The 15,078-nt window shown below is 40.6% G+C and overlaps 1 protein-coding gene across 5 annotated transcripts in view; it reads left to right on the forward strand.

Moving 5' to 3' along the window:
• Nucleotides 1–15,078, forward strand: part of st6gal2a (ST6 beta-galactosamide alpha-2,6-sialyltranferase 2a) — a 48,726-nt gene that overhangs the window by 20,506 nt on the left and 13,142 nt on the right. For all 5 annotated transcript variants that reach the window (XM_063888035.1, XM_063888040.1, XM_063888036.1 and 2 more), the window contains 5 exons: nt 181–237; nt 324–1,379; nt 8,783–8,880; nt 9,701–9,802; nt 14,578–14,752. In XM_063888035.1, coding sequence (XP_063744105.1) covers nt 404–1,379; nt 8,783–8,880; nt 9,701–9,802; nt 14,578–14,752 — 1,351 coding nt within the window. In that variant the 5' untranslated portion in view covers nt 181–237; nt 324–403. The remainder of the gene's footprint in view (nt 1–180; nt 238–323; nt 1,380–8,782; nt 8,881–9,700; nt 9,803–14,577; nt 14,753–15,078) is intronic.

Raw genomic sequence — 15,078 nt, forward strand, 5'->3', positions numbered from 1 at the left:
AATATGAAATTTGAAAGTCTTTAGAATCTTTTACAGGTACTGTCTTTCCTCTTACTAAAGAAAACCCCTGAGTGAAATATCGCAGCCTTCCACAATGTGTATTCTGCTAACATAACTATAAAGATCATATTGTGCAGCCATACTTGTCTCCACTAATGTGCACCTCTCTCCTCTCCTCAGATTCTTGTTGAATCCTGGATGCCACATGGTCATGAAGAAATAGAAGCGTCTGTTGTGGTGAGTGTCACAAACCTCTGCTTCACTCGTGTTCATTCTCCCTTTCTCCCCTCAGCGGTTTCATCCCGATCTCTCTCCTTTCACAGGCCCTCCAGCTGACCTGTAGGCTGAGTCCTGGCTGTGGGGCTGTGTTGTTGGTGGGCCAGATCTATGTGAGTGAGAGGTGATGAAGTCCAGTATGAGGCAGTGGCGGAGGCTGGTGCTGGTGGGAATGCTGGCCTGGGTGCTTCTCTTCCTCGGCCTCCTCTCCTACTTCCTGGATGCTCGTGTGACTGAGCCGCTGTCCTCTACTGGCTCTTTACTCTCGCAGCACCCCGACACGCGTCGCCTGGCTTCCATACAGGCCTCCCATCAACAGCAACCAAACAGACATGAACTGGCTTCCACCTTAACGACAACCTACCCCCGAGGTGAGCCGGACCCGGAGCCATCTGCCAGCTTCACAACCCCGGAGCCCAGCCTGGAGGTGAGCCACAGCCCCAACAGCGCTCCCTACGCCCTCTATGGCAGCCGGGAGACCAGCCAGCAGGAGTACCTGGACCCTCAGAGCCTGGCTGCCTGGTCCTCCTTTGGCACAGAAAATGTGGGTTCTCACTCGGACCCTTCAATCCAGAGTCGGGAGAGAATTTCCCAAACAGAGTACCAGAACCACGCCGGCACCAGGCAGTACAATGGTGGGGAGGAGGAGGAAGAGGAGGAAGAAGAAGATGAAGGAAACGGAATAAGGACGGCAGCAGGCAGGAGGCCGGGCGGTGACTCCTCGGATCTGGAGGAGTATTACTTCACCAAGTCGGCCTCGGTGGTGCAGCGGCTGTGGCGGGGTCGAGCGTCCGCTGGCATGCTGAGTCCACGGCTGCAGCGCGCCATGAAGGACTACGTCAGTGCCAACAAACATCACGTCTCCTACACGGGACACCGCAGGGCCGCCCAGAGTGCTAAAGAGCTGCTGTGTCAGATGAAGGCCCAGGCCCGGCTCAGGACCGTGGACGGGTCGGAGCAGCCCTTCTCCTCCCTCGGCTGGGCTCGTCTCGTGCCGTCACTTCCGCTGGAGAAACTGCACCAGGACCAGAGCGCATTCAAGACCTGTGCGGTGGTCACCTCGGCCGGGGCCATCCTGCGCTCCGCACTGGGCAAAGAGATCGGTGAGTGGACAGAAAACGGATTTAGATTAAAGGAAACAAAGCTCTACAGGAGCTGTTTTTTCAGGCTTTTGCATATTTTAAAGCAAGGTATCCAAAAATGCTATTGGAATCCGTACGAAAAAGTATAAGCAAAACAAAATTGTGTTATCTAATTATCATTTCTGAATATTCAGAAAGATAAAAACTTATTCAGTTATAAATAATAACAATTGGATTACAGATATGCAGAATGTTCAGTCTACTGGAGATAAAAAGACATGTACTGTGTATGGATAATGCAATTGAAAGCCCAATACACATGACTGAGAAAGTGATGTTTGAAGTTTGGCTTTGTGGATATTAAAAATGTTCTTTTTATAAAGGAACAACTTATTTATAGATAATTTATAACTTAACTATGAAGTATTTTAATCTATTTTAGTAAGTGTTTTTGTTTTTATAATAATAATAATACATCAAATTTATCTAGCGCCTTTCTAGAAACCCAAGCTCGCTTTACAAGTCAGGTAGGGGGGAGTTTTCTTTGTGTGGCCTGATTAACTCGTCAAGCTGATCAGGCTTGAGCGTGTGCCTAGTAGGGTATATGTATCGTTGTGTTTGAATGTGTGTGCTTTTGGTATAGAGACTTTGGCAGCTTTTCGTTAAGTGGGGAGAGTGTGAACTCAATGACAGATGGCTCGGTAGGAAAAAAACAGAACCCCCTCTGGTAACCAATCAGGCTGCTTCACATCACATATAGCTTCCGTGCATTTCCTTTAGGATTCGTCTGCTCAAAGAAAGAACAGTCTTTAATATTAACAGCTTTATGCATTATATTTATACATTTACATGAAATATCTTCACACTGACACCGTTCTGAGGATGCTAGCTGCCCCAGATATACTTGTCCCAGAAACGGAAGCAGCGAAAACAACGATCAGTGAAAACGAGATGCAGGAGAGAGATGCTACATCTGCATCTGACCCGGCGGTCACAGTGGGATTAACTTGCGGTGCTGTGTCGGTGGAAACCTCAGCACTAAAGTCTTTCAAAAGTGATGCCTCAACTGGCTGCAAGAAAAGTTCAACTGTTGCAAAGGAAAGTCTTTCAGAGGTCAGATTATTTATAAAGCTGTGGGTGCAAAACAGGGATCCTGCACAGTTACAGAAAAACAGACCAAAGGTGCATTTAAGTAAAACTCCCAAACCGTGTTGTTGTTTTGGATTATTGATGGATATGTTTTTGGTATTTCTGGTTGAGTGCTGGAGGATGAAACACATTTGACTGAGTGCTATTTCTTATTTTTAGAAGACAAGAGGCAGGCTTCAGTTTTGGGCAACCAGGCCTCGGACTGAAACTCGGCAGGTGTTTCTAGATCTCTGTTGATGTATCATCAATCCCCCATGTTTGTTTTTGGTTTCAGTCCAATACCACACATGCCTTGTTTTGAGTATGGAGGACCTTGTGAGTCATTATGAGAATATAGAAAAATCGTCAAACAACAAATGGTAATTTATGACTGTTCGGTCTCTGAGGGGGAAATGCATTCATCTTGGTGTCCGGGTATTGGATCGGTGTGTCATCATCATGGTACTTAGTTCTTAAGAAAAGAGATTTTTCCTGACACGGAGACTTAATGACTTGACGAATGAGATAAATGTTGTATAGCTGATTTATTATTGAACAGTGTTCAACAGGATATCAAACCCACTCTTCTTCTTCTTCCTTCTTCCTTCTTCCTTCTTCCTTATTCTGCTGTCTTTAGGACAAAGCCTGCATTGCATCAAAACCTACATTTTGCACCTTTGAATTGTGACAAAGTGCGAAAGACGATTGGGACCACATACTTGTATCCTGTGCTACATGCTGGTTGGCTGACATTTAGATGATCAGGTTTCTCAGTGGCTGCAGCACAGTGTTCATCCTGTAAGAGCTTTAACACTTAGATTTGCTGCCATGTGCTTGATGTGTGACTGCCATCATGTGGCGTCCAGAACAGACTGCATCCCCTGTATAATATGGAGGGAGATTAGAAACCATTCACAGCATTATTCTAGGGCATGCCCTGTAGCTCACATAGTGCTTGTGATGCTTTACTGTTTACTCTTGTTGACAGCCTCAGTCTACTATCCCTCATTTTTAAATTAGTTCCCTGCAAATTTCAGCTCATTTCGTAAATGTAATTGCATTTGTGGCTGTGATTGATCTCAATTTGTGATGTGGTGCCCCACTGTGGTGGTATTTATAAAAAGCTCTGTGGTAGAATTGCCTGCACTTCTGAGCTGAGGTTATTAAGATATGATGGTCAAAGACATTGATTTGACAGATTGTGTAATTTTTCTACAACATAAATACACCTTTATAAGTAAACCAAACCAAATGTATTTTTGAAAACCAGACAATGTAACGTTAGATCACAACGGTACGGCGTCAAAGTTCATAACCCTGCTCCCTCATAACCACGTCTAGACTTTATCACATAAACAATGTAACTACATCATGTCACTTTTTACTTTATTCAAAACCCAAACCATGATGTTTTCCTGTACCCAACCAAGTCATATTTTGCCTAAATATAACCATCTATTCCCATTTCATAACATGCTTAAAATTCCTACAACATTGGGTCATTCAGTTTATGTTGCATTGGAATTTATTGGCAAACCTGTTCTGTGGTTTTGTTATAAGGATGTGTTACGGCCTCTCCTGGGTTTTATTTGTCAGGCTTTGAAGATGGCATCCAAACTTTAAAACATAAAAAGACACCTAGCTTTGAAGTGTCTGAATCAGATCCCAGAAGCAGCCACACCGGGTCAGTTACAGTGTCAGCTGTACAGATCAACTATCTTTGAGTTTACGAAGCCACATGACACATTTAACAAGTCTGGAGGAGCCAGAAGAGAGTAGGTCGATCTTAAACTCTAAAAATCATTCTTCATGTGAAGGGAGGAATATAACATGTCAGACTTGACAGGCATCACCAGAGGAGCCGTGTTTTTTACTCTCGCGGACACTGATGAATTAACTCTCTAGCTCTAAATGAATCAAACTTGTCATGACAGAGTAAGACGCATGGTTTTGTAATACTGCAGTTTATTTACTTTGTGTCACACTATTTATACTTTAAGGCAGTTGCTGATGATTTAAAGCACCACACGTACTTGAAAGAGGTGCTATTATGCATCTTGGGCTTTTCCCTTTCCTGTAGTGTCTTTATTTAAGTCTACGTGCATGTAAATGGTCTGCAAAGGCTTAAATCCCAGAGTTCCCTCCAAAGAGAGTTTCTCACCCTCACACCTGATTGTGATGCCTCCACTGGAGTCTTTTGTTTACTTATGTGACATAGTGACATCACTACGTAACACTCACATGTGACATATGTGATAGGCTGGGGGTGGGATATCTCTAGGAGGTTGACATGATCACAACAGAGCCGGCCAATCAACCAATCAGAGCACACTGGGCTCTGGTTTCTGACAGAGGGTGAAAAGAGGTGCTGCAGCACAGGCAGAATGAGAAAAAATAAAGAGCTTTTTGAACATTAAAGCAGACATGTCCCAGTAGAGGCACAACATACAAATATGAATCTGTCATTAAACCAGCTTTAAATCACAAGTTAAGCTGTGTTCATTGAATTAAAACCCCTTATCCTTGTCATTGATTTAAGACAGGTCAAAGGTCAGCCATACAGGTACTATAGAGGTCAGATTATTTGTAATGAAAGACATGAGAAATCAAGAGTGAAATAAAAGCTTTGAAACAATAAATGATGAAAGCTAATTCTAAACTCAATAATTCTTTAGTTCTTTGGAATAATTTGTATTCTTAACTTTTCTTTACCTCCTGAGATTTGGGAATTCCTCTTGTATTTCTTTGGAAGTGCGTGACAGTTTTTTAACCTCTACAGCCCCTCTGAGAAACAAACAAACGATCGTTTGATTGATCTTCACTCTGTCGCCTGCAACAGTGGTCATTAAAAAAGCATTACTTCATTTTCAGGGGTCAAAGAGAAAATTGAGTCTCCAGTCACACAATCAATAGTAATCCATCAAAGAACTGAATCAAAGCCTCTTTTAAAAAAAAACCTTGGACAATACAAACTAGAATAATTTCATTTAAACAATGACAATAATACAATACAATAATTATATTGATAAATATGTAATATACATATAAAATATATAGAATTATAAAATGTATAAAATAAAATACGTCTAATAAAATAATGAAGAAAATTGGCTAAATAAATAGACTTGATTAAATAAATACATACAAATAAAATTGTAGATAAATAAATTAACTTTTGTTTTCTTCTTATACACAGTGTGGTAACTATTGCCACTCAACATCACTGGGGGATTGGCCTAACTGGGCAAACTAATTGAACGCGTGCAATCTCCATTCACCACAAAGTTAAAGCTTTCAATACCATTTTATTTCCAACGAAAAACAGCGTGTGCACTCTGCTACACGGTCCAAAAACTGTTGCACTTCCCAGTTCCACTCACCCGCACCTGTGCCGGTGAGGTCACCTACAGTGTATATACCCTGTGCCCCATTGCGCCAGCCGGTGCTCACAAACGACAACAAATGGGCACATGGGTTAGCTTTAATCTTTAGATTGTGTGAAACCATTTTAATGTCAGTCAGTAAATCTCACCTCAGATGATTTGACAACAAATGACCCCTGCTTAAAGAGAACATTGAAAATCGATCGCTCTGAATCCTTGAGGAGAACTGATGTGTTTACTGTATTTTATTGGAATGGGAGGACAAACTCAAAGTCAAGCTTGTGATCCCGTTTGCAGCAGGTCTTGTTGTTGGGAATGCCAATTGCTGTTGTTACAGTCGACTGGCCACGGTGATGAAGGAGCATTAGATACAAATCTGGCGGATCATCCATTGTGGTGTCGAACCCGGACTGTGGCTCTGATGGATCGATCAAGAGACATCACAAGTTTCTAATTATCTATCCAGCCATCCGTCAGGCAGTGGATTACCTGATGAAGTGTGAAGGACACTATATGAACAAACATGTGGAGAGAATTAGGTGTGATCTTTAATGGTTGCTTCATATTAGTAGTTGCTGATCAGTTACAGGAGCTAACCACTAGAGAGCACTTTGGTTACATCTGTGAGCTGGAAATAAATCCCAGTCAAATGTTTTTTAATTCACCTCACTGCATCAGCGTGGCGTCACAGAGATACCTCAGAGATATATCTAATTGCAAAAAGCATGGACCTGACTCCACAAATCTCTGTGTGCATGAGAAAGCATTCATGTGCAAATTACTCTTCTTATTCATGTTTTTTTCAGGGAGCTTCGGTGTGTCTTAACATGCATTTCATGGACAGGCTTCCTACGCAGTTTGGGGATAGGAGTAGGAAATGATTAAGGAGTGAATTGAAAAAGAAAAGCGGGCATGCAAAATATTTTTCTTATTCTGAAATGAGACACCATGATAAGCTATAGGGAGCTTTAGAATACCCAGACATTAAATCTAAAGTATTATATATCATTAATACATCTAGCATTGGAGAGGGTTCATGTATTCTAAAGAGAGATTACAACCCAAAAACTCTAAAAACGTAACTATTCTGAATTCTGAATGGTCGTAATTGATTTGTTCTTTTTGATTGACCTGGCCATAATCACCTGGTAGTTATTTCTTATCTCATATGTATGGTCAAAATGTATTTCTCCTATTCTGTTTTCTGTACAGCACATTGTTTTGCATGGAGTGGAGTGCTGGGAGTTCTCTGCTAGCCAGAGGTAGAGGTGGAGAGGTCATATTTATAACAGGCTGAACCATTTATTCATTTATTTACAAGTTTAAATACCAGTACTGATCATTACTGTTAGAGCCATTTTACTTTTCAAGATCTTTATTGTTTGAATATTTGGCTTATTAATATAATGCTTTAGACTAACCTGAACTGACTTAACTATTCATTTTGTGAATTACTCCAGGGTTTAAAATATATTCATTTTGATGATTAATAAGTTACTTCAAGTCTCTGTTTTTGCTGTCAAATGTGTCTACGTATGGGATGGGACACAGCGGGGAAGGATTAGACGGGGAAGCGGTATTAGTCTTTTGACCGTGATCTTTTTGTTATTTTTGATACGGGGAACTACTTTTTGAAGCGAGGAAATGTATGTTCATGTTTACGATCCCCGCAATTTGTTAGGAAGCAAAGAGAGGAGATCATAACCCGCAACCCGACAAAGTAAAGTGGTCTTTTAATTATAGAAAGGGACTAAAACGCCACACCTTTAACATGCATTATATTAATGTACATGTGTTGTAACAAATCTCGTTCATTTTAATATTGTGAATCCTGCACATAGCTCTGTATATTTTCCCATGTGTGTACACCGCTACCTCTCATTATCTGCACAGCTCTCCACTTCACATCCCAATACTGCATATATTTCATTTTTTACTCTGTGTTTTTTTTTAAAATATTACACTGTACTTATATATATATAAATACATTTATATTTGATGTAAATATTTAAGTCCTATTTTTGGCCCTTTTCTTACATTGTATATTATTTTACTGTGTTTATTTTTGCACTATATACACCGGAGCAAATACCTTGTACGTGCAAATTTACTTGGCAATAAACCTGTGTCTGATTCTGGAAAACATGATGGAGACATGTGAAATGGGAAACCAGGGAGCTTGAGAATACCCAGACATTAAATATAAAGTATTTACATTATATATTATTGATACATCTAGAATTAGAGAGGGTTCATGTATTATAAAGAGACTTTACAACCCAAAATCATACCCAACACCAACCAAAAACCCGAGAAACGTAACTAAATTCTAAATGGTCTTAATTGTTAATTGATTTGTACTGTATGATTTCGTTGGACATAATCTTCTGCCAATTATTTGTCAAAAGGATATCATATTAATGGTCAAAATGTAACTTAAATGTTAACGGGTCCACTTAAAACCATTTATTTACATTATGAATATCTAGCTATTGATTCTCAGATGTTGAGTTTGGTCTACAAAATGAAATGGAATATGTGTAGGATCACTGTCTGTATTATTCTCTTTCAAAAGTTGTCTTTACAATATGAAACTAAGCGGCAGCGGCGACAACATTAAGACCTTGACAAAGTCATGCTGATTTAAAACGACTTTTAGAATCCATGTTGAGGTTAATTTTCCCACCTTTATTTGTCTTTGTTTGCAGTTTTGATTTACTCCAGGTGTGTCAAACCTAAAAAAAACAACAAAAAACCCATTTTGCAGGATTAGAGCAATAATGGAAGGGTAAAAGGATAATTGTGGCATCATGATGAGCAGCCAGCTTAAGTGTTCATGTGCATATACAAAAGGAACACGGCAAGGTCAGTCCATTACTTGCTTCATGGTCTGTGGTCTGTTATGCGTTTCAGATAATCATGACGCCGTGTTACGGTTCAACGCTGCGCCTACAGAGGGATACGAGCGAGACGTGGGGAACAAAACCACCATCCGCATCATCAACTCGCAGGTGATGAGAGAGTCTGGCATTGTGTTGCGCAAATGATGATTTATTAATGGATGTACAGCTGTAAGGGCCGTGTCCTCCACTGAAGCACATGTTAAAGATGTGGTAAATGATTTATGGGTTTTATCCAACCTAGTCTCCTATTTATTTCTCGAAAACCATTTCTGAATACCCATCAATAATAAATGCTGCTTTTATTTGCACAGTTATTACTGTTTTATTTGGAGAGAGTTTATATTTGTTCTTACCTTCTTGAAGTAAAATATAAACACAAAACAAGAACTCAATCAGTGCAATACTTCCGATATAAAGTTTTAGCTTATCTCTGAGCCATGATTGTTTTGAGGCCCACGACTCTCCAAATGAAATGTTCTCCTGATCTGTCGGCCATAAGCTAAACTGTCATTGTGTTGTTAAATTAGTTCTGTTATGGAAGGAATTACTATTTGAAAATTATTATCGTTTGGACAGTTCCCCTCAGCTCTGGAAACCGGAAAATAGCCAGCTTGGCAAACCTATGTACCAGCAGCTCTAACGCTTGACATTTAAAAAAAAGCCTGACGACGATGACTACGCCAAAAAATGTCTGTTTTTTTTTCTGTTTTTATGGGTCAGGTTTAGAGGTTTCTAGCTGATTCAACGTGTTCCCAGTCGTTATGCTAAGCTAAGCTAATCAAATGCTGCGAACACGCATATCTCCAATAAATGTTGCTCATAGGAGATTTTGGCTTTAAATCTGATTTGGAGAAATCATTGCTAATGCATTGTTTGGCTTGTTACCTGCGTGTTTTTATTTTACAACAATGCATATTTCCCTCCACAGATTTTGGCCAATCCCAAGCACCGTTTCAACACAAGCTCCATTTACAAGAATGTGACTCTGGTAGCCTGGGATCCTGCACCTTACACCGTCAATTTAGACAAGGTATGTTATCTTTATCCCAAAGGAGTCTCTTTTAATGAATGAATCAATCGATCGATCGATCAATCAATCAATCAATCCCCCTTGCCTCCATTGGACTCCTTTGTTTTACTTGCGCTTCTTTTGGCTCGAGCTAAAACACATCGTAGGTGTAGTGCAGCGGGACATCTCTAGCGGTTGATCGTTCATAAGCCGACCAGCTAACCAATCAGCGGACTGGGCTCTGGTTTCAGACAGAGGGTGAAAAGAGGTGCTGCAGCACAGGCAGTATGAGAAAAATAAAGAGCTTTTTGAACCTTAAAGCATGGAGACATGTCACAGGAGAAGCACAAAATGCAAATATGAAGCTGAAAATGAGCATAATATGTGCTCCTTAATCTGCCTGACAACATTAGAGACAGTAGGGCAGATGGATGGAAGACATGTAAGCACCAAGGTAATTATGTGAACAATCACTGAATGTGTAGAAAGGACAATGCATAGCGTCTGTCTTCCCCACAGGAAACACAGCAGTCATTTAATCCACATGAAACCTAACAGCGGTGCTAATAAAACCTGCAGCTGACCCTCCTCGCTCCTCCTTCCCTCCCCCCCCCCTCCCCCCCTCTCTCATCTGTTTCTGCAACCTCCATCTGACCTACACCCTTTGAGATGCCTCCCATTCATGTGAGCAAAGGTTTCCAAAACACATTGTTCCTCCTCGCCCTTTCTTTTCTCTCTTCATACAATTTAATTATTATTCAGGGAACGGTCCGCTGCCACAACCGATATTTAACGTTAACTACAAAAAACATGCTTTGCAAAGTAAAATTGATTTGCATTTCTAGCGTAGTCTTCTCTCTAAATGATTCCGATTATTAAACAAATGACTATAGAATATCAGAATATGTCCTTGTCTGCTCCTATTCATGTTTCTTTTGCCATTTACATTTTTTTTTACAAGCCAGTAATAGAACAACTTGTCCTCCTTAATGAACCGTGATGAGCTTGTAGGTTTTAACCTTTTACTTCTCTGCAGGAGCAGAGGTGAGTTCGTCTTATCTCATGCATTAATATTCCCCCGGAAGATCACACAATGCAACGCTGCTAGGTGGAGGTGAAGCTTTCGTTGCGAAGCCAATCACTGAAACTGCAATAAAGGAAGAGCAGCTAGTGAGAAAATAATGTCAGAAACACGTATTAATCCCGTCATTGTGTGTCTGCAACATACACCACACTACTCAACAAAAGACAAGGAAATGCTGAATAAAGACAACAGGGTCGCATGAGGGTAAAGGATGCTAGGGGAGATGCTAGAAAGGAGGGCGATTGGAGACGATGGAAACGATGTGACACGTGTGACCTTTTCCTAATTAGTTTGGAGAATACAGGATCTATGTATCTAAAGACTGTGGTGCCTATTGAACAGTCACCTGCCTTTGAGATGAATTCAATTAACAAGGAGATAACATCTCTTGGACTTGTTGCTCTCCCATATTCCAATTTTCTACTTCTTAATTTTCTTCACCATCACGTTTGTTTGTGTTTCTGTGGCAAAATGATATTTGGCATTGTTCTTTATTGTATCCAAATTAAATTGTATGACGTAAAGTTTGCTTATCTTCAAAGAGAAATGTTTGTGATTACAATGAAAGGAAACTTTACGTTTAAATTAATTTAAATGTCATGATCTTTATTGTTTATACACTGAATTTCTGGGGCCAAATCACATTTCTCGATGTTGTCCCAGTTTTTGACCAAATTCTAAATTGTATCGCATCAGAGACAGGACATACTTTTTAGTGTTATCCCAGCAAAATGAAACGTAAAAATATTAAATAGAGCAAGATGATGTGACCCTATACCAGGGTTTTGTGTAAACCGGTAACAGGGGTGCTGCACCCTCCTACTTTTGGCGTGCGCCCTCATACCAGAATGATGATTTTTCCCCATAAAATGTTAAGGTGATTCCAGAAAACAATATTTCAGTTTGTCAAAAACAGTGTAATTACTCTACAAATATGAACATTGTGTCAAATAGACCATCAGACGGCAGAGATAGCTTAGTTGTTGTGAAGCTCCGACGTCGTGTCGTTGTTTACGTTCGCAACGCCATCTGGTATATGGGCGTCATGCCAGACCAAGAAAAAGGTCACAAGCCTGTGGGAGCAGTGCTATGATCTGGGGTTGCTGCAGTTGGTCTGGTCTAGGTTCAGCAATGTGCCCAAAGAATGAGGTCAGCTGACTACCTGAATATACTGAATGACCAGGTTATTCCATCAGTGGATTTGTTCTTCCCTGATGGCACGGGCATGTTCCAAGATGACAATGCCAGGATCCATTGGGCTCAAACTGTGAAAGAGTGGTTCAGGGAGCATGAGACATCATTTCACACATGGATTGGCCCCCACAGAGTCCAGACCTGAACCCCATTGAGAATCTTTGGGATCTGCTGGAGAAGACTTTGCGCGGTGGTCCGAATCTACCCGTCATCAATACAAGATAAAAAAAATGAATGCAAGACAGAAATAAATGTTGTGACATTGCAGAAGCTCGTGGAACAGATTGTGCCACAGTGAATACGTGCCGTAATCAAAGCTAAAGGCGGTCCAACCAATATTAAAGTGTGTGACCTTTTTTTTGGGCCAGGCAGTGTATCTTACAGATGCACCTCCTTTTTTATTCTAATTACAGTGTTTTCAGTTTTTTTCCAATATGTGAAAGCCCTAACATTTGATTTTTATTTGAGATGTATTTTTTTATTTGATCCGCTAAACATACACTCTTCCTGGAATCCTTCACGATTGACCTTCTTTCCACAAAAATGTCACGCTGATTACATCACCACGCTTAAAGTTTGAAGCTTTGTGTGAACTGAATACGCTGTTTCTGTTACTGAACGATAAGACGGCGTTATTGAACAGAATAAAATCCACTTGACCAGGCGCCGCGTATTTTGTATTTTGTTCAGTGAACACGATGTACATCTACATTATTTGTGTTTTTTTAAGGGCAACGCCATAAGACAAATGTGATTGAAAGAAATACACAAATCACATTTGGTGCATAGCAGTCCCTCAAAATATTCAGCTTTTCTCTTTTTCTTTGAAGTAAACTGAATAAAAGCAAATCATGTGTTGTCGTTCAGTGACCTTAACAACCTTCTGTGTCCCTTCCGTTTGATTTTCGGTTAAATGTGTGCAAAAATGTTCCGTTTCAGTTGTTGTTATAAAGCGCACGATACAGTCCCAGGATAAATGAACGTGCTAGAAACGGTTGCCTTCAATTCAGAGACCAGATTTGTCTTTATTTTTTGTTTGATGAAATTCATGATCTCTCAGCATCAGAGAGATGAAAGGAAAATGTTTTGTGGAGTGAAAGGAAAAGCAAAGGAAGGATTTCTACCTTTTTAATTATGCTTCACTTTTATAACCAGTTCTGCCTTCTTCCATATATACAGTGTATACCTTTGAACACATATTTCCACCTACTAAAACATATCTTAAACACTTCCTCTTAATGTGTCTTAAGAAATAAGAAACAGTTCGGCTTGGAATAATAACTCAGCTCCTCCTTCATTAGAAAGATATCAAATGTTATACGTTTTGCAAAGTTTAACCTGGCCCACTTTGAGTGACCGTCAGCTTATCCCGTGCTTGTGTGTCTCAGTGTGTGTGTGTGTGTGTGTGTGTGTGTTACTCTATAACATTTCCAAAGCGGTGATGCTAAAAAGGCACACAATAATTAATAACTTGTGTGAGCAGACACACCGAGCAAAGGAGAGTGGTGTTGTGAAGATAATGTTGCCTATAATTGTTGTTTGGCATTGTTCATAATTTAGTTTTAATCAGTATTAAATATCAATTCATTAAAGTTAATGACGTGTCTGAACAAGGACTTTGTACCAATGTCTGTTGGAGGTGATATGGAGGGTTTACCACAGCCCGATACCACAAATTACACATTTGTCTCGGGGGCTTTTACAGACTGTTCAGCATACAACACCTTCTGTCTGTAGACCCTCACAGTGGAAAAGGAAAAACTCTTAAAGAAGCTTGGAACAAAAAACGGGGGTAAAAATGGGAAACAACTTCAATGAGAGCTGCAGAGGACAGAGAGACGTGCGATAGATGTAAAAAGTATTGTAGAAATGACGACATTGATTATGTGAACATGTATAAAAAAGATGAACCAGGAAGATGTCAAAGAAATATTGTAGGTGCTGCCAAATAATAATAGCGTGGGTGTCAGGCAGCTCTTGTGTTTGCTTGGTGGTCACTGCAGTTGAATCGTTACGACAACCTGGCTCTCAGTGATGGACACAGTGTGTTTGGTTATTAAATCCTGCAGCTCACCTCTCTGTTACTGGCTGTCTGTCTGTCTGCAGCTCTCTCCCCCCTCTCACCACAGGCACCCATTTAGATTGTGTTATTATGTTGCTGTCATGCTTTGTTTTGCTACTTCCACACACACATCCATCACTCATGCACACCACACTACTAATCACACTGATATCTGCAAACGACACCTTTTAATTTGGTTCATTAAGGGTTGAAGGGGCCCCGTTGTTATGCTAATGTTCATGTTTGTATTTTGTGCCTCTTCTGTGACATGTTTCCATGGTTTATGTTCAAAAAGGTCTTTATTTTTTATCATACTGCCTGTACTGCAGCACCTCTTATGAAGAAGGGTGAAATGTAACTCTGAAATCATTTCAAAGTAAAGACTATGTTCTTATGAAAATATTAAACCAGGGTCTAAACTGAGGTGTTTGTCCCTCTCTCTTTTTTCTTCATCAGTGGTATACCAGTCCGGACTACAACCTGTTTGGTCCATACACAGAGCATCGTAAGCTCCATCCCGACCAGCCCTTCTACATCCTTCATCCCAGCTATGTGTGGCAGCTGTGGGATGTGATTCAGGGCAACACTCAGGAGAATATCCAGCCCAATCCTCCCTCGTCTGGCTTCATAGGTGAGTGCACACACGTACAAGCATGCACGCGGTCGGTATGCATGCTGTGTACATGTTTTCTCCTGTAGTTGCCTCTGTACACTTATCGTCCAATTTCCTGTTTCTTTGCCTGCGACAAGAACAGATAGATGCAAACACACACACACACACACACACACACACACACAAAGACATGATGAAATGTTTATCTTCAGTATGCACAGTGACGCTATCAGTATGCAGCGTGGCTATGCAGTGCACTACAAAGCGGCACATCCGCTCAGAGGTCTGCGGAGATGCGACCACTGTGAGCTCATCTTACAGACTCTCCAGCATGTCAATTTCCA

This window comes from Eleginops maclovinus, chromosome 7, assembly GCF_036324505.1.
Source record: "Eleginops maclovinus isolate JMC-PN-2008 ecotype Puerto Natales chromosome 7, JC_Emac_rtc_rv5, whole genome shotgun sequence".
Taxonomy (NCBI): domain Eukaryota; kingdom Metazoa; phylum Chordata; class Actinopteri; order Perciformes; family Eleginopidae; genus Eleginops; species Eleginops maclovinus.